The following is a 25,501-nucleotide window of genomic DNA, read 5'->3' on the forward strand; positions in this document are numbered from 1 at the left end:
TTAAAATGATAAATTACATGTTTTATGAATTTTATCTCAAAAATAATTTGGACAAAAAGTCTTCCACTAGAATGAGCAATCTAAGCACAGGACTGAAACTATCCTCTTTATGACTGAGCCTAAGAAATCACAAAGCATTCCTCCTTGCATATCCATAAGAAATGAGTCCTAAGTCTAGCCCACATTCCTAATCAGGTTTTACATTTATATCATAAAACTCATAGCATAGCAGTCTCACAACATGGGAAAGAAATTAATGCCTCCCATCTGCAGATGAAACTCAGGCTCAGAGAGGTTACATACATTTCCCAAGGCCACAAGGCCAATAGGTGGCAGAGTTCCGACAGGAACCTAGACTCAGCTGACTCCACAATCTGTGCCCTTGCCCTCCATCAATGGTGGTTCTTAACCAGACACACAACCTGTGAAACCCTAGATGACTTGGACCCCCACACACACAAAGGACCTCTTAAATAAACATTTCTAGGGCTTGGTCAGTACACTTGAATGTTTTTAAGCTCCCCAGGTGTTTCTGAGATGCATTCTATATAGAGAACCACCCCCTCTGTGCCTGATGGGTTTTGTCTTATTAATCTGGACAGTTGACTCCAGCTGGATGGTCAGTGCCTTGGGGGCAAGGCCCCCACCTCCAGCTCCTTTGTGACCGCCACTGTGACAGCATAGTGTCTGCCTACAAGAGGCAGGCAGGCAGGAAACATCATTGGACAGGGCAAGTGACACCCAGAATGCCAGTTGCCAAGGGATTCCAGGGAAACTAAGAGGAGCACAGCTGGTGCCTGAGAGCTGGCCGACCTGGCCACTCTCTCCAGTGGGCAGGAGGTTCGCTGGGGCCCACTTGGTGGGCAGCCCCTGCTGTCAACTGGGGCACCTCAGCTCAGCCCAGAGCAGAGGTGCCAGGGCATAACACTCAAGTTTCCTCTCCCAGTTCTCAAACTAAGAGGCCCAACCTAGGGCCTAGAATTCTCTGAGGCTTGTTGGCTGATTAGCAGTCAACATGGATCACCGAAGCCGACCTCGGGGCATAGGCCTGAGCCGAATCCCTGGGAATCAGTCCCGAACCCCTCGGGCCCCACTCCCCTTCCACGTGGAACAGGAGGTCAGGGAAGGAGAATGGGAACAACGAGAGCAACCTCGTCAAAGGACTCCTGCCCATGGGCCGTCCGAAAGTCAAGACTTGCCAGACAACGTCATGGGTAAGGACAAGCTTCCCCAGACCCCCACCTCAGAAAAGGGAGGTGGCTTCATATTTTCCTCCTTTGCCCATAGGAAAGGGGTGTTGGGAAACAAAAACCAAAGCATACAATGGGCAGGACTGGGGTGAGAGAGGAGTCTGAAAGGGAAGGTTTTCTATCTGCCTCAAAGGGTTGTCACGAGGAGCAAAGATATAATATGTGAAAGTAACTGGAAACCAAGGCAGTTAGGAATAGTAGGTGTCATTTAGAAAATCAAGTGCTATGCTCACTTTGGCAGCACACATACTAGTAAGTCAAGTGCTCACAAGAGTGCCAGGTGCCTTGGGAAACAGATGAATTCATCATCAATTTCAACTCCAGGGAGCTGACAGTCTAGGAGAGGAAAGACAAACTGTTAGGATGGCTTCTGTGAGATTCAGAAGGATGACAAGAGTTCACAGGAAGACAGGACTCACAGGGGGCATAAGGGCTGCCAGTGGCCCCTGTCTTTCTGGTATACCTCATGTCTCCTCCCCCCAGTTCTCACTTACCATCCTAGCAAATGGGTGAGTGATGGGGTTAATTGTCAGAGGATGGAACAACGCTGTGCTGGGAGAAAGGGTTCTCTGGGAACTTACCAAGTCTTAATTTTTAAAAATTATACACACCTTGAGACAAGCTTAAGTCACCTCTGTGCCCTTCCTGCTGAAAGAGTGCCTTTCCCACTGGAAAAGAATAAATAGTCTCGAGATACTGCTTTTCAGGTTAGACCTTTCTTCAAGGTTTCCCAGGACTGAAAAGGGATACAACAGGAGAGGGGAGTGATCACTATTCACCCAGCTCACTCCAAGGAAAAGGAAAGTAAATGTCTGTTAAAGGTATAAAATGCAAGCCATTCCAAAGCAGAATGGTTCATTTCAGCTTTTGGTGACGAGACAGGATGGCGCGCGGTAGCGAAGCTTTGTGGGTTAGGTGGGTGCCAAAGGATGAGGATCTAAAACAGCGCTGACTGCAGAAGACCAGTCACCAGCTCACCAATGGTGGGAGACCATCTCCAGCGAAGCTTTCCGAAGACCTGGGCCTGCAAGGATGAGCAATGCTGAAGGCAGGCGGGAAGGAGGGCAGGAAGACGGGAGACCACTCACCATGGACGCCACAAAGCAGTCTTCCTGGAGTTGGGCACCACGTGGCAGCCGAGGCCTGCCCCAGAGCACAAGCGCAAACACCCGCGGGAGTGCGGGGGAGGGGGGGGGGCGGGAGAAGGGGAGGGGCGGACAGGGGCAGGGGAAGGGACTGGGGGCCTGAAGGAGCAGCGGAGGGAGTAGGATACCAGGAACCTTTAGCCCTATTCCCATCAAACTCAAACTCTTCCGAGGTATATAATAGGCTGGACTGGGGGTAAGGCTTGAGTTTGGAAAAATTAGGTGTCCTATCTGCCTCAAAGGACTGTCACAAGTAGCAGCTATAATATGCCAAAGCATCTGAAAACTAAGACTGTTGGGAACATTAGGGGTCATTTAGAAAATCAAGCGCTTACAATAGCAAATGGTCGCAGAGTGCCAGGTGCCTTGGGAAACAAAAGATGAATTAAACATCGATTTCAACCCCAGGGAGCTTGACAGTGTAACAGAGGCAAAACACGGTGACTTCTGCGGGTTTCAGAAAGATGCCAAGAGCTCGCAGGAAAATAGACGGGATCCTCCTGTAATATGATGGGGTAATTATCAGAAGACGGAACAACACTGTGCTGGGAGAAAAGTCTGCTTTTCTGGGAACTTTTCAAGTCTTAATTTAAAAACAAAACAAAACACCTTTGAGACAACTTTAAGTCACCAAACCTCCGGTTTGCCCTTTCCTGCTTGAGAAGAGTAAAAGGCTAGATCTCTCTTCTCCAAGTTTTCTGGTGACTTAAAAGTGCTGCAGCTAGAGTGGATAGTCATGGCACTTTTCACAAACCCATCACTTCAAGGGAAAACCAAGTAACTGTTCGAAGTATAAAATGCGAGCCATTCAAAGGCAGATAGGTTAGTTTCACTTTAGGGTGGTGTGTGACGGTGAGGCTCTATGAAAGAGATGGGCATGGAAGGATATAGAAAACTGTACCGCGGGGGAGGAGGGCAGTGGCGCTTCAGGACCCTCACGCACGACGCCTCCGAGCGGCCTTGGTTCCCAGAGTTGGGCTAAGTAAGCTCTCGCCCCGGCCCGCCCTGGGGCGCAAGCGCAAACGCCAGCCGGGGGCGAGCAGGCGGGGCTGGAGCCCACGTGGCGGGGGGCGGGGGGTGGGGGAGCGGGGAATAGGGCGGGTGCAGGAGGGCGGGAGGGGCGGAGCAGGTCTCGCGAGGCCGCGCCCCGACTCACGCGGGCGTCCGGCGCGGACTGTAGCCGCCTGGCGGCGGGATAAGTCGCGCTCGCGCCTAGGGACGTGTGTTTGCGCTCGCGTGGTCATGGAGGCGCTGCCGCCGCCGCTAGCCACGACCACTCCGGCCTCTGGCCGGAGCCGAAGACTGCTCATGCTGCCCCTGCTGTTCTTCTTGCTGCCAGCCGGAGCTCTGCGGGCCTGGGAGGCAGAGGAGAGGCCCCGAACCCGCGAAGAAGAGTGTCACTTCTACGCGGGTGGACAAGTGTACCCAGGGGAGACGTCCCGGGTTTCGGCCGCTGATCACTCCCTGCACCTCAGCAAAGCCAAGAGTAGGTGGTGCCCCGCCAAGAGGGAGGGTAACGGGTGGCACAGGAAAGCGGGAGGTGGAGAGGGCCTGGAGACACGTGCACCCGTGTTTCGGTTGCCACCTGGGGGCCTGGCTTGGGCGGCACCCTCTAGGTGGCCTTAGGTCCCCCGGCGGGCCTGCCTCCCTGGGGGAGGGGGTACGGAGAGGGGTTCCCCGAATCAGATTTTGGAAGAAGTGGTGGTTACCCCAAAGCCGCAGATGAGGGAAGGAGGGGTGCCGAGTTTGTAGGCATCAGGATGTTGTGCAAACTGAAACGCTTCCTCAAACATCGAAAAGTGCCAGCAGCACATCGTGTCTATTTTCAAGCACTATTTCAGGGAAGAATATATTGAGAAGTTGAATAATGGTTCGCAGAAAGTTTAAACAGAAAAGTGACTAACCAAAATGCTCAGGAGGGCAAAACTTTCCTTTTTCTTTCTTTTTCTGTTATTGCATCTTATAAAGGATATTAAAACCCACCTTCCCCAAAACCTGTATAGGTAATGGGTATTCTTTGTTTCTCAGAAATGAAGAGCTTGTTACAGGGTGTACTTTGGAAGCTCTTTGTAGGAAAACGGAAAAACCGAGGTTGGAAGTAATGCATTTGGGTTGATGATAAACCACGTGGCAAATTTGTGTCCTGCCAGTTTGGCTTTTGATTATTTGTATTTCTGTCCAGTGTACACAACTAATGACCACTTTCAGGAAGGACACGTCAGACTAAATAGATACTGAGAAAGTTGTGGCCTGCTGCATCTGGATGTTAAGACTGGCCAAAAAGAAGTGGCCAGGAGTTAAAGGATAAAGACTATGGCTTGCTTTTAAATAACCAGTTTTTACTATGGATCACTTGGCAATTCTGTAGATGTATATTTGGTTCCGTTACAGTCTGTTTCATGCCTGTATTCAGTGACAAAAGTAAAGCTTCACGATTACGAATCCCCAGTGTAAAACGGGATGTTGTTTTGACTTAGGATGGAGTGGGAGTGAGAAGTGAGAAAAACTATTTTGCCTTCTTACACATTTGCAGTTCTTTCCTACTGAAAGTTAACAAAGGTACTTTTAGATTTTTATTTTTAAAAAGCCAGCCTTGCACTTTTAAAAATCAAAGTATTTACAAGTCCTGTTGCTTTTACTTGGTTTGGGAAGATATTTTGAAATATGTCAGTCAGTTAAGTATTTACTGGCATTACATAAATTTCCCATAAGAAACAAATCCCATCAAGGTCTGCTTATAGAAGCAAATAAATGGTAATAATAGATTTCTCTTTCCCTTTAAATAGATTTACTTTTTCAAAGTTTAGATGTTTGCCACATTTCCGTGTCACATGTAGGCCTATCTAGAATTAAAGCTATGAGGACTTTTACTCATAAAAGAATATTATAGAGCCATTAAATTTTAAATAATTTTGAATTAATTTCAGTAACATGAAAAGCCTTTCATGACTTACTATTCCCTCCCTTTTTAATTTTAATTCCAGTGTAGTTAACATACAGAGTTATATGTTTTCGGTGTACAATACCGTGATTCAACACTTTCCATATATTACTCAGTTCTCATTGCTGGTCCCTTTTTAAAATCAGGTGCAACATGATCCAAATTTGTGTGTTTAAAAAAGAATGGAAAAAAACACATCAAAATGTTAACAGTAGTTAAATTGATGGGGGATATGGGAAGAAGGAATTTCAACGTTCTTCTTTACTGCTCTGCACTTGCCAGATTCTTTGTTAACTCTGCCATTTATATTCCGGACAATTTTTGTTTTTTAACAAATACAAGGGGTTGCTTTGGGAATTCCATTTATAGATCTTAATAAAGTAATTGCAGTATTTTTGCCCTAGAAATTGATGAGTTTTTTTCTTTTGAACAGAACTTTCCCTATTTGGAGATGGCATGATACTACATATACAAAACCCTAAAGATGCCATCAAAAAAAACTATTAGAACACTGCAGTTCTTGAGTCAAAACCCCAAAATTTCCAAGATCAGAATTTTCAGAAAAAAATTATTTTTCAAATTTGGTTTTCCCTATCCTTCTCCTTCTCCTATCCACTTTTCCTTCTCCTATCCACTTCTCCCTTCTGGCCTTTACCGAATTAGATCAGGGTATCTATATGAGGTAGGCTGCTGGCTCAAGATAAATCATCATGTGTTATATATTAACTTTGCAGAGAAATTCATCTTAAGTTTGTCTCTATTTTCAGAGTGATCAAAAGTGCTGACTATTGTTAAGCCTTACTTTCTAGGAACCTTATAGTCAAACTTGGAAGCAAGTATTGACTTCAGTGTATGTAATGGTTATGAAAGTTTAAGTGCCCTGTGAACGTGTTAACAGAAGATGAAGGTACGTCATGTTGGCTAGAATTACAGCATGCCCTTACAAGAGAGCAGCACAGACTGTTCAGTTTCTGTCAGGTCAGTTGAAACTGTTAAGGGGTGTCTCCTGTTTCAGAGCCCCCTGGGAAAATAATCCCATGGTCTGGGATTTTACACTTCTCACCTGACATATTTGCAGAGTGTGGCAGCAGGTCTTCTGTGTGTATGTGAGAAACTGGACAAACATTTACATGAGTACATCTAAAAGACTACCATTAGAGAAAGGATAATCTAATTATAAACTTGGAGGGGCTATATAGTGAAGCATCCAGTAGGGTTTAGTGCAGGGATGGAATATATGGGGTCTGTGAGCATAAATAGAAAGACAAAGTCTTGTGGCTCAGTCACTTAGGCATATGACTCTTGATTTCGGCTCAGGTCGTGGTCTCACAGTTAGTGAGAAGGAGACCCGTGTCAGGCTCCAGCACAGAGCCTGCTTGGGATTCTCTCTGGCCCTCTCTGCCCCTCCACCGTTTGTTCGTTCTCTCTCTCTCTCTCAATCTCTCTCTCTCTCCCAATCTCTCTCTCTCTCTCCCCCCCTCCCTCTCCCTCCCTCTCTCCCTCTCTCTCTCTCTGAAAAATAAAGATTAAAAAAAAGAAAAACAAAGTCTTTAGTTTCACTAACCTCCAACTGAAATTTAGCATTTCCTTCCATTATAAACATCAGCAACAAATCATATTAGCTTTAGCAGTACTTGCTTATACCTGTTGCCAAGAGAATCACAGATGTTCTTCTGCCACATCATTGCAGGTATCCTGAAACAAAATTTACGCTCATCATTATCTTGGACAGTTATGAGACCACTGCTAGATCTTGCAGTTTTAAAGTGTTAATAAAAGGGTACATGCATTACTATATCACCAATTTGCTTTTTATTATTTTCATCATTACATTTCAATGTAATTAGTTTCCTTTGTAATTCTATATATTTTGTTCTATGCATTCAATAACACTGTTCTTAGAAAAAGTCCATAAGCTTCACCAGACTGCTAAAGAGGTCCAAAGGTTTAGAATCCTTGATTTTTAGTAATTTCCTGAAGATGTCTTTCTGTCCTCTCACCGATTTTCTCATTGTTCTAGAACTTCATATATTTTTCTTTCTTAGTTTCCAAGCCAGCGCCTTATTGGGAAGGAACAGCTGTGATAAATGGAGAGTTCAAGGAGCTCAAGTTAACTGACTATCATGGGAAATACCTGGTTTTTTTCTTCTACCCCCTTGATTTGTAAGTAATACAGGTACAAGTAGTAAAACGTCAGTCATTATCAATCATTATTCGAGAACATCAAATAGAAATTATTTAATTTAGCTCTTGGTTCTTAAAAGGCAAGCCAAGATGAATTTTTTTCAAGAAGGTAACATCTGCCATGTATTTCAGACCCATAACCCACTGACCCCAATACGTTATACTTAAATCTACATGATTGTGTTATCGTAACGTAATCATTAAAGAAAGGAAGGCTTCCTGCTAAGGCAAGAAAATGAATATTTTAGAAAGCAATTAATAGCTAGACTTGTGCCACAAGTCTGTTTAATGTATCTCTGTTAACTAGAAAATTAGCCCTTTACAATACTGATGCCATTTAACTATGATTTTATAATATTTATTCTTTGCTGTGTATACTGCTTTCCTGTGATTTGAATATTTTCCTGAAAATACTGCATATGCCTGAGGAATAATGCCTAGTAATATAAATTATGGTCATTGGGGGGAATTTTCTCTTTAACTCTGACATTGAGTACTTTTTAGATAGAAAGTTGACTCAAATACTCTTTACAGCTATAGTCTTATCAATGATATAATTTTATCTGGAGTGTTTTTCAAATTCCATGAAAGTGAAGATACCAAAAAGAGAGTTGTCTTGAGTTTATCTTTTTCCTGTTTGAATGTATTTTTTGGTTACAAAAAGTAGAAGTTTCTTCTGTCTTTGCCACTGTATATTAAGGTATTTTTTCCATTAGGACTAATGTAGAACTATATAAGTAAAACCTTAACCTTACAGGGAGGATGTATTTCAGCTCATCGCTATAGGTGGTCCCTAGGCCACAGGTCGGCAAACTTTTTCTATACTGGGCCACGTAGAAAATATTTTAGTCTTGTGATCTCTATTGCAACTACTCAGCTTTGTCATTGTAGCACAAAAAACAGCCATTGACCACATATAAATGAATGAATATTGTCTTCTATTGAAAGTTTATTTACAAAAAATAAGATAAGCTGGATTTGGCCTGTTGACTGAAGTTTGCTGACCCCTTCTGTAATCCAAATAGGAAAAATTCTAAGGAAAATTAGTACATTGAGAATAAAACAAGTCATAAATCTGGATAATACATAATCTTTTAAATTAGTAAGAACTTGCTTCTTTCTAATCAATTTGTATTGTGGCCTGACTAGCTACAGTGTATGATGTAACTTAATTTCTAATAGAAGCCGGAAGTAGAAATTTTAATATATAAAAATGATAGGCCTACTAAATTCATGTTCTAAAATGAATAAGTTAACACGTCTGTTGAATATATATGACGCTACACGTGAATTTTGAAATTAGTCTAACATAGCAGACAAATAGCCTCTGTTTCTGCCAGTGTTACTTAAAACCCCATAATGAATAAGACATATAGAACATGATGTTACCAATGGCCTTCTGGGGCAAAGAGCTAAGATCACTTTTTTCTGTTTCTATGTAATGCCAGATTGGGCCTGGTTAGAAAGGAAGAATTCTCGGGCATTTGCCACAATCTGCAAGCACAGAAGTCATATTCAGTTTTCAGTCAGAACTTTTTCTCTGTCTTCACTAAGAAGTTGAATAAATGTGTCTCTACATAGCATTTCTTTGAATAATAGGAAGGAAAGCAGGGGCTGACCGTACCTACCTTTTGGAATATGTTAAAAATACATGTCATAGGAGCGCCTGGGTGGCTCAGTCAGTTGACCATCCAACTCTTGGTTTCGGCTCAGGTCATGATCTCATAGTTCATGGGTTCGAGCCCTCCGTCAGGCTCTGCACAGTGCAGAGCCTGCTTGGGATTCTCTCTCTCCCTCTCTCTGCCCCTTCCCTGCTCGTGCTGTCTCTTGTCTCTAAATAAATAAATAAATAAATACTTTCAAAACAATACATATCAGGGTGCCTGGGTGGCTCAGTCAGTTAATCATCCGACTTTAGCTCAGGTCGTGATCTCACGGTTTGTGGGTTCAAGCTCCGCATCAGGCTCTGAGCTGTCAGAGAGCCTACTTCGGATTCTGTGTCTCCCTCTCTCTCTGCCCCTCCCCCACTTGTGCTTCTCTCTCTCAAAAATAAAAAATTTAAAAAATATATATATCTTAGCCTAGGTTTCCAGAGACAACATCTACATTAGAACTTTCTGCTTTGCATGTGGCAGTTCTACATTTGAACAACTGAAACATTTGAAAAGCCTGCTTTGGGCTGTGGTAGGAATTTGTCCCCTAAGTCTGTGTTCTTCTAACTTTCTTGACCACGACACACAGTATGAAATACAGTTTTCATTGCCACCCAATACACTCCATGTACATACAGGGTAACATTCAGTCTGTAAGCACCATTACAGCCATGCTCATTACAGTACTGAAACACTTCCGTACCAGATGGTAAATAGCCACTTTCCCAGTCCCCTCCCACCTGGTCCCTTCAAGAAACCTCCAGAGCTAAAGCCAACTTTGAGTTAAGGTTATTAAATATTTTTAATATCACTCCTGAACACACATATATATGCACTTGTACATATATATGTTTCATAACACCCTTACTGTATATAATGTATTCTCGTATTTTCTATTCCACTTTTTTAAAATGTTAGTTAGAACTCAGTAAATTGGCTTCAGTATTCCTTACCATGGTTTGGAAAATAATACCCTGAGGTAATATTCTCTAAACATGCCCTTCTGACAACAGGATGGGGAGACAGGGTAGAAGAGGACCTTATCAAGAAAGGGAGGGGGATGGAAGAGATTTCCTCATCTCTAAAATAAACATCATGCATCTAGCTCATAGGGGTGGTATAGAAATATTTAAAAAAGGGAATGATGTAAAATTTGTATACATCTTTGAAAGCTATAAGGTACTATATAAATCATTGTTAAATAAAAGCAAATGAAGGGAGAGGAGGTGCTGCCGTAAGGGAGAAGGGGATATTGGTTGACCACCGATCCATTAGGTTATAAAAATACAGTTCATTGAGATGTAATTGGGGACTCTGCAATATACTTTTCTTAATTAAATGATATGTGATCAAATGACAGTCTTTTAGACAGCTGCATCTTGACAGTGTTCATATATAAAAATTGGTTTTTGTAAGATTTTATTTTTTTAAGTAATCTCTCCACCCAATGTGGGGTTCGAACTCACAACTGTGACATTCAGAGTTGCGTGCTCTACCAACAGAGCCAGCCAAGCACCCCTGAAGTTGTTCTTAATATGTGTTTTTATATGCTAAAGGTGTTTATAACAACTAAGTCATTTGAAACTTTAGGTACATGCGTATTTTGAGAATACCGACATATTTTTTTTTTAACTTTCAGCACTTTTGTGTGTCCAACTGAAATCATCGCCTTTGGTGACAGAATTGAAGAATTCAGATCTATCAACGCTGAAGTCGTAGCATGCTCTGTCGATTCACAGTTTACCCATTTGGCCTGGTCAGTATCTTACACTTAGATTGGTAGGAAAAGGAATGGATTTACTTTTAAATTATGGGCAGACAACTCTTAATGTGACAGGAATATAGTTATCAGTTTGGAAGTAGAATTATCTGAGAGCTGCTAGTTCAATGAAGTTATGGTAAAAGTGCTTACAGATTTCATAGGACATTTCCAGAGTGGAAAAAAAAAAGTTCATTGCAGGGGCACCTGGGTGGCTCAGTCGGTTAAGCGTCCAACTTCCACTCAGGTCATGATCTCATAGTTTGTGACTTGGAGCCCCACGTCGGGCTCTGTGCTGACAGCACAGAGCTTGGAGCCTGCTTCAGATTCTGTGTCTCCCCGTCTCTCTCTTCCCCTCCTCCACTCATGCTCTCTCTCTCTGAAAAATAAATAAACATTAAAAAAAATTTTTCTTTAAATAAAAAAGTTCAGTGCAAAAGACATAATATCCATATGGTTTCAGCAGATATCCAATGGTTTCAGCAGAAACCACTGAAATGTATGATTACTTTATTATGACAAACTGGGTAGCCTTAAACTGGAAGAAAAAAAATTCTTTATAATTCCATTTTTCTCTTATATAGTTGTCTAATACTAAGTCAAACTCAAAATAGTTTTTATAATTATTTTTCAAGATAATTATATCTTGAAAAATTATATTTTCTTGATTTTGTAAATAATTTTTTAATTCATTAAATGTGAAAAGGTGTTTCACCTAATTAATTGCAAAGAATTGTAAATTAAAATGACAAGAGATGCCATTTTTTTCCCTGATTGGCCAAAATTTCAAATATTGAAAAATTTCATCCAGTGATGACAAAGGTGTCATTCTTTTCCCACACACACAGTAGGTTTAGCATTTCTGGAGAGCAATTAGGCAGTGTGTTTTACAAGCTGAAATGTGTGTGTTTATGTGAATTTTGCATGTCCAAAATTCTGTGCACAAAATTTTATGCACAATAAAGATGGTACAGAAATATTTTTGGTTTTAAAAGTTAATATTCAATTCATTAAAGTGAAAAATTCAAAACATCTTTTTCTGTATTTATAATTATATATACACATATATAACTAAAATATTAATTGGTGCAGGAGCTACAATTTATATTTTCTTAAGTAATTATCTCAAGTATTTTTAAATGCAGTTACATATTTAATATATTTTATTTCCTTTATCTCAACTTTGAGATAAAACTTCCAAAACTTAAGTAATAATTCTTGAAAATATATTTTAAATCCTTTTAAAATGTTTCTTTACTATTTTTTACTACTTAAAATGTTTCTTGGGGCACCTGGGTGACTCAGTCGGTTAAGTGTCCTACTTCAGCTCAGGTCATGATCTCACGGTCCATGAGTTCGAGCCCCACGTCAGGCTCTGTGCTGACAGCTTAGAGCCTGGAGCCTGCTTCAGATTCTGTGTCTCCCTCTCTCTCTGCCCCACCCCTTCTTGCTCTCTCTCTCTCAAAAATAAACAAACATTGAAAAAAATATTTTAAATGTTTCTTTACAATTTATAAACTGAATAAAATTTCACATTACACATTTTCAATAGGAACCACAAAGCGAAAACCATGGGTTTAATTTGCTTTGTCACTTCTGTAGTAATTCTAAATCTTTGTAGGTTCCAACACAAATCCACTAAGGAAAAACTTAGGTCATCCCAAATAATTTGGCATTGGTTTCTCAAGGAATTTGGGGGGATGCAGTCTCAGCTGGATAGGATTCATATCAACCAGAAATTTCTACTTGGGTGTCGGAACTGGGGCTGCAGACATCTGAAGCAGTATTTCCCTGTTTTCCAGCTCCTATGTCAGTGCCTTCCCATTGGGACACCAGCTGACTTTCCCTGGTTTCAAAAGAATACTTAAAAAAAAAAGAATACCTAAATCTGAAGGTTGATGTGTCTGACTTTGTGACTGACTTACTTTGCTGCTTTAAATGGACTTTGCATTTCTTTGTGTCTAAGAATATTAAAATATTATCTAGTTTTATTGTTCTTCTCAAGGTTTTGTCTTGTGATCACAATTCTAAGGTTATACTTAGGACAGTGTATATCCTTTGATCCATCAGTTCCTCTTCTAAGAAGGAATTAATCAGACAGGTGTACAAAGCTGAGAATACAGAAATGTTTCCGGCAGTGTTTATAAAAGCAAAAGAAAAACTGAAACAGTTTAAATGTCTACGAATATAGATAAATAAAAAACACTGTGTCAACACATTAAAAATGTGATATGTAGGGGCGCCTGGGTGGCGCAGTCGGTTAAGCGTCCGACTTCAGCCAGGTCACGATCTCGCGGTCCGAGAGTTCGAGCCCCGCGTCAGGCTCTGGGCTGATGGCTCAGAGCCTGGAGCCTGTTTCCGATTCTGTGTCTCCCTCTCTCTCTGCCCCTCCCCCATTCATGCTCTGTCTCTCTCTGTCCCAAAAATAAATTAAAAAAAAATTTTAAAAAAAATGTGATATGTGTCTCCATATTTAGTGTTTAAAAGAAATGAACATATTAACTGGGGAGTAAAGGCAAAAAATAGAATGTATATTAACCTGTTTTCATTAGAGAAAGAATGTGTGTGTTGTGCGTTCATTCATTTGTATGTGTCTGCAGAGAAAGAGTGCTGTTTGGATACATGCCATTTGCTTAGCTCTGAGAGGTAAATGTTCTGTTTGTTACAGGATTAATACCCCTCGAAGACAAGGAGGACTTGGGCCAATAAAGATTCCACTTCTTTCAGATCTGAATCATCAAATCTCAAAGGACTATGGCGTTTATCTGGAGGACTCAGGCCACACTCTTAGGTACCTTTCAGTGGTTTTATATTAGGACAAATCCAGATATATTTGTAATCCTCCTTAAAATGGAGTTAGAAGATGCAAGGCAAGAAGTATTATTTGCTCTATTTGCAAAAATGTTGTAGTGTTTTAAAATAATTGGCGAGTGCCCTACTTAAACTCTGTGAGTTATCATAGACTGTTAGAGCTGGAAGCTCTGTCATTTCACAGATAAACAGATTCATAGAATTCTATGAACTTAGCCAAAGTTAAATAATTAATGGCAGAGCCCACACTCGAACCCCAGTACCCAAACTCCTTATCTGTTTCTTTCTCCTCTTTTCTATTTCTAAAATGACGCCAGTAATGGTTTTTCCAAATACAAGTATCATAGTATTTAGCAGACTTGTGCCTTGAGGAGTGGGAAAAATTAAGAAAACACCACTGTAAGTCTTTGAAAAAAGGGCAACTTTAGAACAGCTGTGATTTTGTTATAATTATAGTGTCAATTTGCGTTGCAGTGAGAATAGTTTCTTTTTTAAAATGTTTATGTGAAGATGTCAGTATTTTATAATCCTCTGTTTTTTATAACAGCTTTATGGAGATCTAATTCACACACAACTCACCCATTTAAAGCATACTATTCCGGGGTTTCTAGTATACCCGGAGAGTTGTGCAGCCATCACTACAGTCAATTTTAGAACATTTTCATTACTCTAAAAAGAAACCCCACACCCCTTAGCAGTTATTCTCCCTTTCCCCAGTCCCCCCACCCTGGCCCTGGGCAGCCAACCACTTACCTACTTCATGTCTCTGTGGTTGCCTATTCTGGACATTTCATATAAATGGAATCCTACACTGTGTGCTTTTTTATGACTATCCTCTTTCACTTAGCACAATGTTTCCAAGGTTCCTTCATATTATATCATGTGTCACTACCAATAGTTTCTTTTTTTCTACTCGCCAAGTCTTTAATATTCTCTCCTTTCATAGTTTATTACTAAGTTAATTCACAGAAAGTAAAATGCCACTAAAAAGATTGAAGCTGTTTTAAAATTTGGAATTATTTAGGGACGCCTGGGTGGCTCAGTCGGTTGAGTGTCCGACTTCGGTTCAGGTCATGATCTTACAGTTCGTGAATTCGAGCCCCGTGTCGGGCTCTGTGCTGACAGCTCGGAGCCTGGAGCCTGCTTCAGATTCTGTGTGTGTCTCTCTCTCTCTCTCTCTCTCTCTGCCCCTCCCCGGCTCCTGCTCGCTCACTCACTAGCGCTCTCTCTCCCTCTCAAAAATAAACATTCAAAATAATTTTTTTTAATTTGGAATTCTTTGAATACTAACCGAGTAAAATTATCTAATACTAGCTATTTTGTAGTTTCTTTTTACATTTTTTATTTTCATCAAAGAAATACATGCACATAGTTTTTAAAAGTCAGGGGGCAAAAAAAAAAAAAAAAAAAAAAAAAAAAGTCAGGGGGCGCCCCGGTGGCTCAGTTGGTTAAGCGTCCAACTTCAGCTCAGGTCATGATCTCACGGTCCGTGAGTTCGAGCCCCGCATCGGGCTCTGTGCTGACAGCTCAGAGCCTGGAGCCCGTTTCAGATTCTGTGTCTCCCTCTCTCTCTGACCCTCCCCTGTTCATGCTCTGTCTCAAAAATAAACGTTAAAAAAATTTTTTAAAAAAAGTCAGATTGTCTTTTTTGTTTGTTTATTCATTTTTGAGAGAGTGAGAGCATGAGCAGGGGAAGGGCAGAGAGAGAGGGAGACACAGAATCTGAAGCAGGCTTCAGGCTCTGAGCTGTCACCACAGAGCCCTATGCGAGGCTCAAACCCACGAATCATGAGATCATGACCTGAGCCGAAGTTAGATGCTCACTGACTGAACCACCCAAGCACCCCAAAAGTCAGACTGTCTTAGGCAACAATCCCCTCCCTACTCCTAGTGCTGCTTCTGGAGGAAACTGCTTTCAATTCTTTAGCTACTGCTTTTACTATTTATCTCCATACTTCCAACTCCTGTACTTTTTCTGAATTTATCAATTTTGACATTATTTATAATGGTAAATAGTACTTTCTTACACCATCCCCAAACTTATCTTATCTTGTGTAATATGTGGTAATTGTGGATTAAGCCAGTATTTATTTTTTTTATATAAGTATTGTTCACTGCTAAGCTCTTAAGTGTAGTGTCCTAGGGTTTACATTTCCCTTCTAGTAAACTTTTTGTTATTTTATTGTGGCTAATAAACTACTACTTTTTTGTTTCATTCGTTTAGTTTTCTATATACCTATCACTAATTCTTCCTAAACTTCCCAGCTAGTTGTAACCACTCTAAATACTACATTTTTCATATCATTTGTTTTTCCTGGAAACCTCCATCCTCCTGTTTGAGTTCAGATTGACCACTCTCTAGACCTGCTCCACAGCTGCTGTCGTAGCGCTTTGCGCACCAGCATCCTGGGAATTTGCTTTGCTTCTTCTCTGTTGGATGCCCACTTTTTAGCCTCCCATGCCTGACTTCTTTATTTAATCCCTCTTTTTTTGCTGAAGCACATCCTTGTAGCTTCCTAATAAAAGGTCATTGGACCGGCACCTGGGTGGCTCAGTTGATCGAGCATCTGACTTTGGCTCAGATCATGATCTCACAGTTCATGGGTATGAGCCCTGCATCGGGCTGTGTGCTGACAGCTCAGAGCCTGGAGCCTGTTTCGGATTCTGTGTCTCCCTCTCTCTCTGCCCCTCCCCCGCTCACACTCTGTCTCTCTCTCTCTAAAATAAATAAACATTAAAAAATATTTTTAAAAAGGTCATTAGAAGGTAAAATACTTGAGGACTTCCATGCCTGAAAATGTTTTTATTCTGCTCTTGTGCTCGATTAACAATTTCACTAGGTATAGAATTCTGGATTGAAAGACATTTGAAAGCATTGCCCTGCTACCTTTGGTTTCTGAGGTTCTTATTGAGATACATATTGTCATTTTAATTTCTGATTTTTTTATAAAAATGACCTATCTGTTCTCTGAGGAAGAGACATATGTATATATTATACCAAATATGGCAAATGTCTTAGTCTCAAAGTCTACAAAAGATAAAAATACGCAAAATTAAAAGAAAACAGAACTCGAATTTGCTACCAAAGAAAGGGCAGGTTTGTTTCTCTGTGGTGTGTGTTGGTATGATGTACGTTACAGAAGTAAGCTCAAAATTTCAGCTCAGGCTCACTTCAGAATAGACTTCATCACCATTGACAACCGTTTTCTACCGTAAAAGTAGCTACACGAAAGAACACCCATATGAATAGTAGTTAATAGTTTTGTCCCCACATTTGGCCAAGTTGACCTAGTCCAAGGAGACGGAGCTATAGTTAGTTCAGACTTCGTGGTGCTCATTAAAAGAATGTATCGTAGGATAAGCAGGAACATTTTAGTTATGTTTAATGTGATTTTGAAATAAAGTTTCATGTAAGAGGTATATAATTCTGTGTATTTCTATTAAAAATAGTTGTTATTATTTTTAATACTCATACACAAACAATTAGCCCTACTAACCTGAGATCTTTCTCTAAACCAAATATTGGGTTGTAATCCATATTGACTGAAATAAAGACAATAGTCCTTTGGAAATTTTTGTTTTTCTCTAGTCTGCTTTAACTCTTGCAACACCACTCCATTTCGGCAGGTCTTTTAGGTTAAACTACTCAATTATTCCCTCGGCCATTAAAGTGAGTCACACATATAGACATTTAGAGGGAAAGGTAACTTTGGTGACTCTGTCTTTTTCCACCATTGAAAAAGGAAATACAAAGACTTTCTAAAGAGTCAGAGATAAGAAAGATGGATCACATCTTCACCCAGAGGAAGACTTTGCTATGTAATTTCATAATCTCACTTACAGTGCAGTAAAATCCCAAACCTAGTACTTGTGAAGATTTGACTGGAAATACAACAGTCCATTTCAAAAACAAAAACAAATTTCTAAAGCTACCATTTAACAATGATAATCCCAAATTATACAGTAGGTAAGTGTGGGGGGCAGGGGGGTGCTGTATTTGCCTGTGTTTTTTGTACCAGTCAGGAAGATAGGTAGCATGTTATTGGTTCTGTATAACTTCCTTCTGTGTGGATGGCACAGGGATTCACATGAACTAATACTTGTCTTAATTGAGATTGAATGACCTCACCTGTACCACCCTTGTGTCTTACAGAGGCCTTTTCATTATTGATGACAAAGGGATCCTAAGACAAATTACTCTGAATGACCTTCCTGTGGGAAGATCAGTGGATGAGACACTGCGTTTGGTTCAAGCATTCCAGTACACTGACAAACATGGAGAAGGTACCCTTTCCTTCTAAACATCTTAGCCTTTTGATTTTTTCATTTGAGAGATTATGGCTTGATTAATTTTGTTTCTTACTCAAAAAGTAATGTGGATGGTTCCAAAGTCTTCTGATTGTTTTCAAATTATTACCTGATATTTTGAGCAGATCCATTTATTATTTAAAGTGCTTTTAGCAAAATATCACTAATATATTCTACTTACAGGGTAAAATGCAAAAATATTCATTATTTGCACAGTCCTTTTGGATGGGCTCAAAGAGAAAAGTTTCTGCTACTGCAATTTTTCAAATTAGGTTTCTGTAAACTTTAAAATGTGCCTGTCTGGCAGTATTTAGTAATACAGGTTTTATTTTCATGTTTACATGATTTGATTTAGCTTTGTTCCTCAGCTATTCGGTATCACACCAGTAATCTAGAAGTTTATCCTTTCACTGCACGTGTTTGCAGTAGCTAAATAGAAAAGGTCAGATTTTGCTAAAGTGGAACATATGTTACATATTCCTTTCCAAAGTGTAACTCAGTGCCTGGATAAGGGTGCATTTCACAGAAAGGGGAAATCCCACTTTCCTAGTAATTTTAAACTCTCATTTGGCAAACAGCACATTATGACATCACTACAAAATACTGCAGAAAACAGAAGAGAAGCTTATATTGGAAGTTTCGGTAAATTCAGAGAAATTTTTACCATGCCCCAACCTTTCAGTTCACCAGATTCCCAAACCTTCCAACTTTATTAGAGGAATGCTCAACTTGGTTTCTTATAGTGTACATGTAACTAGACAAAATTGGCAAAAATGGAAATAGATGAGCTACCTGCTTATAAACTCCGTGACTGAAATTCCTTGGTGCAAACAGGTAAGCTAACAGTAGTCAGGTGTTCAGTGGCCTAGAAACGTTCTCATTATTATAGGCTCCATTTTCAGTTTCATTTTGGAAAAACAAAACCCAAGAGTTGTGAAGAGAAGTGAAATCTGTTTTTAACCTTTTTGCCAATTTTTGTTCCTTTCAGTCTGTCCTGCTGGTTGGAAACCAGGTAGTGACACAGTAAGTCAAACATTTTTCTGTTAAGGGGATAGGTGGGGGAAAAAAAATGCCAACCTTACGGTAATCTCTCCTTGTAATAGAACTATCTTGATTTTGTAAATGAAGTAAATATTAATAGACAGAAATCATAAGAGTACAGGCATTCTTTGGACTATAGAGAGAGTGGCTGAAACTGGAGAAAGCAGAATACGTGATTTAATGCTATGAATTTTAAAGCCAAGTATCCAGAGAAATACACCATCAAAAAAAGGGAACAGTGGAGACCTGGTAGAATAAATTCAGAGGTCTTAGAGATCATAAATGGAATTTCTTCCTACACATTATGGGCAAAGAAAATAGTCACAAGCAAAACCTTTCTGTCTATAGTAAAAACTTTTGAGAAAATCTGGCTTAAATAACATTGAAGCTAATGCTTCTCTCCTTATCATTTGAAGGAAGATCGAAACAGGTATATCCTTACATTTAGGGAGGCTATATAATTGATAGACAATCCCTGAAGTAGTCTCTGGCCAAAATAAAATTTGGACACATTTTAAAAAGTCTGAACTTTTTTTTTTTAATTTTTTTTTTCAACGTTTATTTATTTTTGGGACAGAGAGAGACAGAGCATGAACGGGGGATGGGCAGAGAGAGGGAGACACAGAATCGGAAACAGGCTCCAGGCTCTGAACCATCAGCCCAGAGCCTGACGCGGGGCTCGAACTCACGGACCGCGAGATCGTGACCTGGCTGAAGTCGGATGCTTAACCGACTGCGCCACCCAGGCACCCCAAAAGTCTGAACTTTTTTAAAATAACATGTTTATCTACTAAAGATCAACAGTTTTATACAAACTATAGTTAGGAAACTGACAAATACTAGAGCATTGGAGGAAGAAATCATTATCTTAGGATAAAAGAAAAATACAGATCCGTAAAACTTTCTTCTTTAGCACACCAACAAAAAAGTACTATTCATCCTAGACAATGAGAGGTAGAAATTCACTCTATAACCTAACTCAGATTGAGTAAAGTAACATTTCACTGATTTTGAACCTGTTTTTGATGGGTTTGCAAAACAGCATTGCCTTTGGGGATCAGAGTTAATGTTATAGTACAAATTTATTTACAGTACAACTTATTTACACAGATCTGATGGATCTCAAAGATAGATATGAAATTAGGCATTAAAGGTACTTTGAGCACTAGGTACTTTAGTCATCAGGTTAGTTTACAGTTATTGATTGTGAGGCTTACAGATAGAAATATGAATCAGAAGCTGCAGGTGTCACCTGAGAAGACTTAGAAAGCATTTCTGGATGGATTTTCAAGGTAGGGGGCATGTTCCCCTGGACCTGTAGCAAAACCAACAGTGAGTGATGAATAACATCACCGTCAATCACAGGCGTGTACTGAGATCAGCAAGAACTTCCAAGAAGTACAAATTAACTACGAAGGGTATTAGAGGATGAGTATTTTACATTTCAGAAAACATACTGACTATCCACTTGATCAAGTTTTAGAGGGTCCACAAACCCTCTGAGAATGTGATAAAAACCATGAGTTATGTTATCACATACTGTGTTCGGGCATTCTTTTTGTATTCTCAGCTTTATTGAGACATATTTGACAAATAGAATTATATGTATTTAAACTGTATGAGTGATGATTTGATATATGCATACATTGTGAAATTATTACCACAGTCTGCTTAATTAACAAATCCATCACCTCACAAGATAACCTTCTTTCGTGTGTGGTGAAAATGCTTAAGGTCTACCCTCTTAGCAAATTTCAAGTACACAAAACCGTATTACTAACTATAGTCACTGTGTTGCATATTACATTTTTAGATACAGTTTTTTTAGATACAGTTTTTTAGATTTTTTAGATTACAGTTTTAAGATAAACTGAAGGCTTGTACCCTTCGGTTGGCATCCCCCATTTCCCCCACCCCCAGCCCAACAACCACAATTCTACTCTGATTCTACGAGCGTTCTTTGAACAGACATTTCTGGAGCACCTGCTGTATGGCAACTATTCAAACTATTACAATGGGAAGATGGTATTTATTAGTGAATACCATAGCCAAAGTCCACCCTTGGAGTTACATTCTAACGCTAATTTTAGATTATGGCAAATGCTTTGAGAAACACGATGATGAGAGTTGATGGGGTAGTGTCTGGCCTGGGGGATTAAGTGGTCAGGAAAGACTTCAAAGATGACATTTAAGTTGAAACGTGAGTGAACAGACGGAGTGAGTGAAGCATAGAGCAGTGCAGAAAGAAAAGCAAGGGCAAGTCCCTGAGGCCAGGAACCAGCTTAGCATGTTCAGGAAACATAAAGAGGGCCTGTGTGGCAGGAATTGGGTGGGCTGCAAGGAAGGAAATAGGGACACCGGTGTCACGTGCCATGGAGAATTGGAACACAGCGAAGTAAGTGACAAATGTGTCCTCTTTGGTGACTGTGGTGAGGGTGGCAGCTAGTTTGGGGTAGTTTGAAAAGAGATGAATTTTTCCTGTGTCCCCATCAGTTCTCGCCTGTGTATCGCACAGGCCTCCTGATGGGTTGCCCTGACCTCAGGTTCTCTTCCCCCTAGAGCATATCGCTCTCTAAAGCAGACTCTTTTAGCAGCCCTCCAGGACTCGTGGGCCCAACTTCACATACTTGGCATTGTTCTTATCTAGCAGCCTGTCGCAGGCCCTCTTCCCTACGGTGCACGCACGCACGCACGCTGTGCTCCCGCGGTGTGACACCACTCAGTGTGTCCCAAAATAAGCCCTGCTTTTTCACACCTGTGTGCCTTTGCTCAGCTCTTTAGCCTGGAATAGCTTCTCCCTTCTCCAAATTATTCTCGTCTTTTGAGACTCACATAAATGCCACATTCACTCTGACGCCTTCCTTGATGCCATCTCAGCCTCCATTCAGTCACGGCCTGTGTCATACGTGATCATATTGTGCGTTGCAGCAAAAGCTGTCGTGTACACGCACATCTTCCCCACATGGTTGTACAAGCCTTAAAGGCGGGAACTTTAATGTCCTTATCCTTGTACACCCCACTGCCCAGCACACTACTGGCACAGAGTAGTTATTCTACAAGTACTTACAGATTGAATTTAAATGCAGAGACGTTATATATTGGCAAACACAGAATACTTGAAATGATGCCTGAAAAATTAGGTAATGTTTATTATATGCTGAAGAAAAATTCTGAAGAAAATGCGTATAAAACTATAGTAAACTGATTACAATAGGTTACTTTTTGTACAGAGATAGATGTACTTGACCTGTAACTATCAAATAACATAGTTAATGTGAGGTCAAATTATATTGGAAATTTCAAAAAAAATCTAATCTTCTAAGGCTGTGATGCTTTTAAAGAGGGAACATTTTTTTTTTCAGAGTGTTTGTACATTCACTGAATAGTTATTGAAGGTAATACTTCATGTCATATTTGAGTATTTTTTTTTTTACTTTGCAGTTTGAGATTCAAAGGTTGCAATTCCAAACCTCCAGGAAATCCATTTGACAGATACAAAATGTGTAGTATATATACAATGGAACATTAGTCATAATAAGAATGAAATCTTACCATCTGCAAGAACATGGATGGACCTAGAGGGTATTATGCTAGTGAAATAAGTCAGAGGAGGACAAATACCGTGAGATGTGTGTGTGTGTGTGTGTAAAATCTAAAAAACAAAAACAAAAAAAAACAAAAAAAAAAACAAACAAAAACAAAAAAACAGAAACTCATAGATACAGAGAACTAATGACTGCCAGAGAGGACAGCAGTAGGAGGATGGACAAAATACATGAGGGGGATTAAGAAGTAGTCTTTCAGGGGCGCCTGGGTGGCACAGTCGGTTAAGCGTCCGACTTCAGCCAGGTCACGATCTTGCGGTCCGTGAGTTCGAGCCCCGCGTCAGGCTCTGGGCTGATGGCTCGGAGCCTGGAGCCTGTTTCCGATTCTGTGTCTCCCTCTCTCTCTGCCCCTCCCCCGTTCATGCTCTGTCTCTCTCTGTCCCAAAAATAAATAAACGTTGAAAAAAAAATTAAAAAAAAAAAAGTAGTCTTTCAGTTATAAAATAAGTCATGGGGATGAAAAATACAGCATAGGGAATATGTCAGTAATATTGTAACAACTGTGTATGGGGACAGATGGTAACTAGACTTGTGGTGACATTTCATAATGTATATACTGAATCACTATGATATACACGTGAAACTAATACACTAAACTAACTTAATACACTAATAATTTAATACACATACTCTTGTATGTCAATTATTTTTAAGAAAATGAAAAATTAAAAATCCATTTGAACACACTGCTGCCTTTCAGGTTGTGGCATACTCACATTTCATCAGCAGATGACTTTAAAAATACATTAACATCTGGGTGCTTGGGTGGCTCATTCGGTTTAGTGTCTGACTTCAGCTCAGGTCATGATCTCACATTCATGGGTTCAAGTCCCGCATCAGGCTCTGTGCGGACAGCTCTGGAGCCTGCTTCAGATTCTGTGTCTCCCTCTCTCTCTTCCCCTCCCCTGCTTGCACTCTGTCTCTCTTTGTCTCTCAAAAAAGACAAAAAATAAAACATGAAAAATAAATTTAAAAAAATACATTAACATCTGTAGCCATGCTCCCTTAATGTGTTTGACTTAATTAGATCAAACCTGAAGATGTCATGAAAGCCTGGTGGCCAAGAGAAGATCTGTAAGTAAATTGGGGGATGCTTGAGTACAGATGTTAATTTATTAACAAATTATTTGCCTTTTTGGATAGCTGAGATTAGTAGTTAGGACAAATCCAGTTTTTCCTTATACATGATATAATCTGGGACATAAAAATCATAGTTTATCTTTTTTAGTGAAGAGATGGGCAATTCATGCCAGACTACTAATGATGCACTTTGGCTTTTAAAATGAGTAATTTGCAAATACCAATTTTAAGAGATGTATGTACCCCTGTGTTCACTGCAGCATTATTTATAATAGCCACGAAATGAAAGCAACTTAAGTATCCATCAAGAAATGAATGTATAAGGAAGATGTGGTGTGTATAAAGACAATGGAATATACTCAGCCATAAAAAAGAATGAAGTCTTTACATTTACAACATAGATGGTCCTAGGGGGTATTACGCTAGTGAAATAAGTCAGAGAAAGACCAATACCATGTGGTTTCACTTCTATGTGGACTCTTTAAAAAGCAAAACAAATGAACAAACAAAACCCCAGACTATTAAAAATAGAGACCAAACTGGCAGTTGCCGGAGGGGAGCTGTGTTGGGGGATGGGCAAAATAGATGAAGGGGATTAAGTGGTACAAACTTCCAGTTATACAATCCATAAATCACAGACATGAAAAGTACAGCACAAGGAATATAGTCTATAACGTAATAATTTTGTGTGATGACAGATGGCAACTAGACCTCTTGTGGGGATCATTTCATAATGTATAAAAATATCAAATCCCTATGTTATATACCTGAAAATAACAGGATACTTTATATCAATTATACTTCAACAAAAAATAACATTTTTAAAATGAATAATTTGCTTTTCTTTTAACAGATAATTCCAGATCCAGCTGGAAAACTGAAGTATTTTGATAAAGTCAACTGAAAAATACTTCCTCACGTTACCATGCTCGACAATTCTCAGTAAAGCTCACCGTTTTACTACCATACTGTGTTACGCCAGTAATTTCTTGGAGAATATAAAACTTCATGTCAGGTCATGGGGTGCCTGGGTGGTTCAGTCAGTTAAGTGTCTGACTTCGACTTGGGTCATGATCTCGCAGTCTGTGGGTTTGAGCCCAAGTCAGGCTCTGTGCTGACAGCTCAGAGCCTGGAGCCTGCTTCAGATTCTGTCTCTCTCTCTCTCTCTGCCCCTTCCCCGCTCATGCTCGCTCGCTCTCTCAAAAAGAAATAAACATTAAAAAAAATTTTTTTTTAATTCATGTCAGGTCCAAAGTTAAAACACTGATGCCACAAGGTACACATTTATTCCCTATCTTTCAGAAGTAAAAAAGTCAGATTGAGTCCAGCTAGTAACAATAGTAACTAATATTTATGTAACAAGTGCAATGTGTCAAGCATCCTGTTAGGTAGATTAGCTGCATCATGTCATTTAATCCCCAGGGCAATTCTCTGAGTTATTTTTATAGTTGAGGAAAGTGAAGTTCAGATAAATTGATTGCCCAAAGTCACGCCACTAGCTAGCATAGGTAGAATCAGATTTTGAACCCAAACAGGCTAATTCTAGTTTCTGGGGTCTTAACACTCTATTGTGGCTCACTTCTTTATACCTTTGAGGGTGGCAGGAAAAAACAAGTGGTGATGTACACTCACCTTCCATAGCATCTGGGTAGGGAGAGTTGACCCCAGAACTCACTGTTCTGTACGACACAAAGCCCTTTAGAACAGCCCCTTCATCCCTTACTT

The 25,501-nt window shown here is 40.0% G+C and overlaps 1 protein-coding gene across 3 annotated transcripts; it reads left to right on the forward strand.

The window, feature by feature from the left end:
• Positions 1–794: 794 nt before the first annotated feature.
• PRDX4 (peroxiredoxin 4) lies at positions 795–24,742 on the forward strand. Of its 3 annotated transcripts, XM_047843837.1 has the most exons (9): positions 795–1,214; positions 3,735–3,881; positions 7,382–7,499; positions 10,812–10,928; positions 13,600–13,722; positions 17,896–18,026; positions 19,039–19,073; positions 23,724–23,770; positions 24,630–24,742. In XM_047843837.1, exons 1-9 carry the CDS (start codon positions 1,016–1,018, stop codon positions 24,631–24,633), a joined length of 921 nt encoding a protein of 306 aa, XP_047699793.1. In that variant the 5' UTR covers positions 795–1,015; the 3' UTR covers positions 24,634–24,742. The 3 variants fall into 3 exon arrangements, with proteins under 3 accessions (XP_047699793.1, XP_047699791.1, XP_047699794.1); XM_047843835.1 differs by lacking the exon at positions 23,724–23,770 and having other exon boundaries at positions 797–1,214; XM_047843838.1 differs by lacking the exons at positions 795–1,214; positions 23,724–23,770 and having other exon boundaries at positions 3,544–3,881.
• The last annotated feature ends 759 nt before the right edge of the window (positions 24,743–25,501 follow it).

This window comes from Prionailurus viverrinus, chromosome X, assembly GCF_022837055.1.
Source record: "Prionailurus viverrinus isolate Anna chromosome X, UM_Priviv_1.0, whole genome shotgun sequence".
Classification (NCBI taxonomy): domain Eukaryota; kingdom Metazoa; phylum Chordata; class Mammalia; order Carnivora; family Felidae; genus Prionailurus; species Prionailurus viverrinus.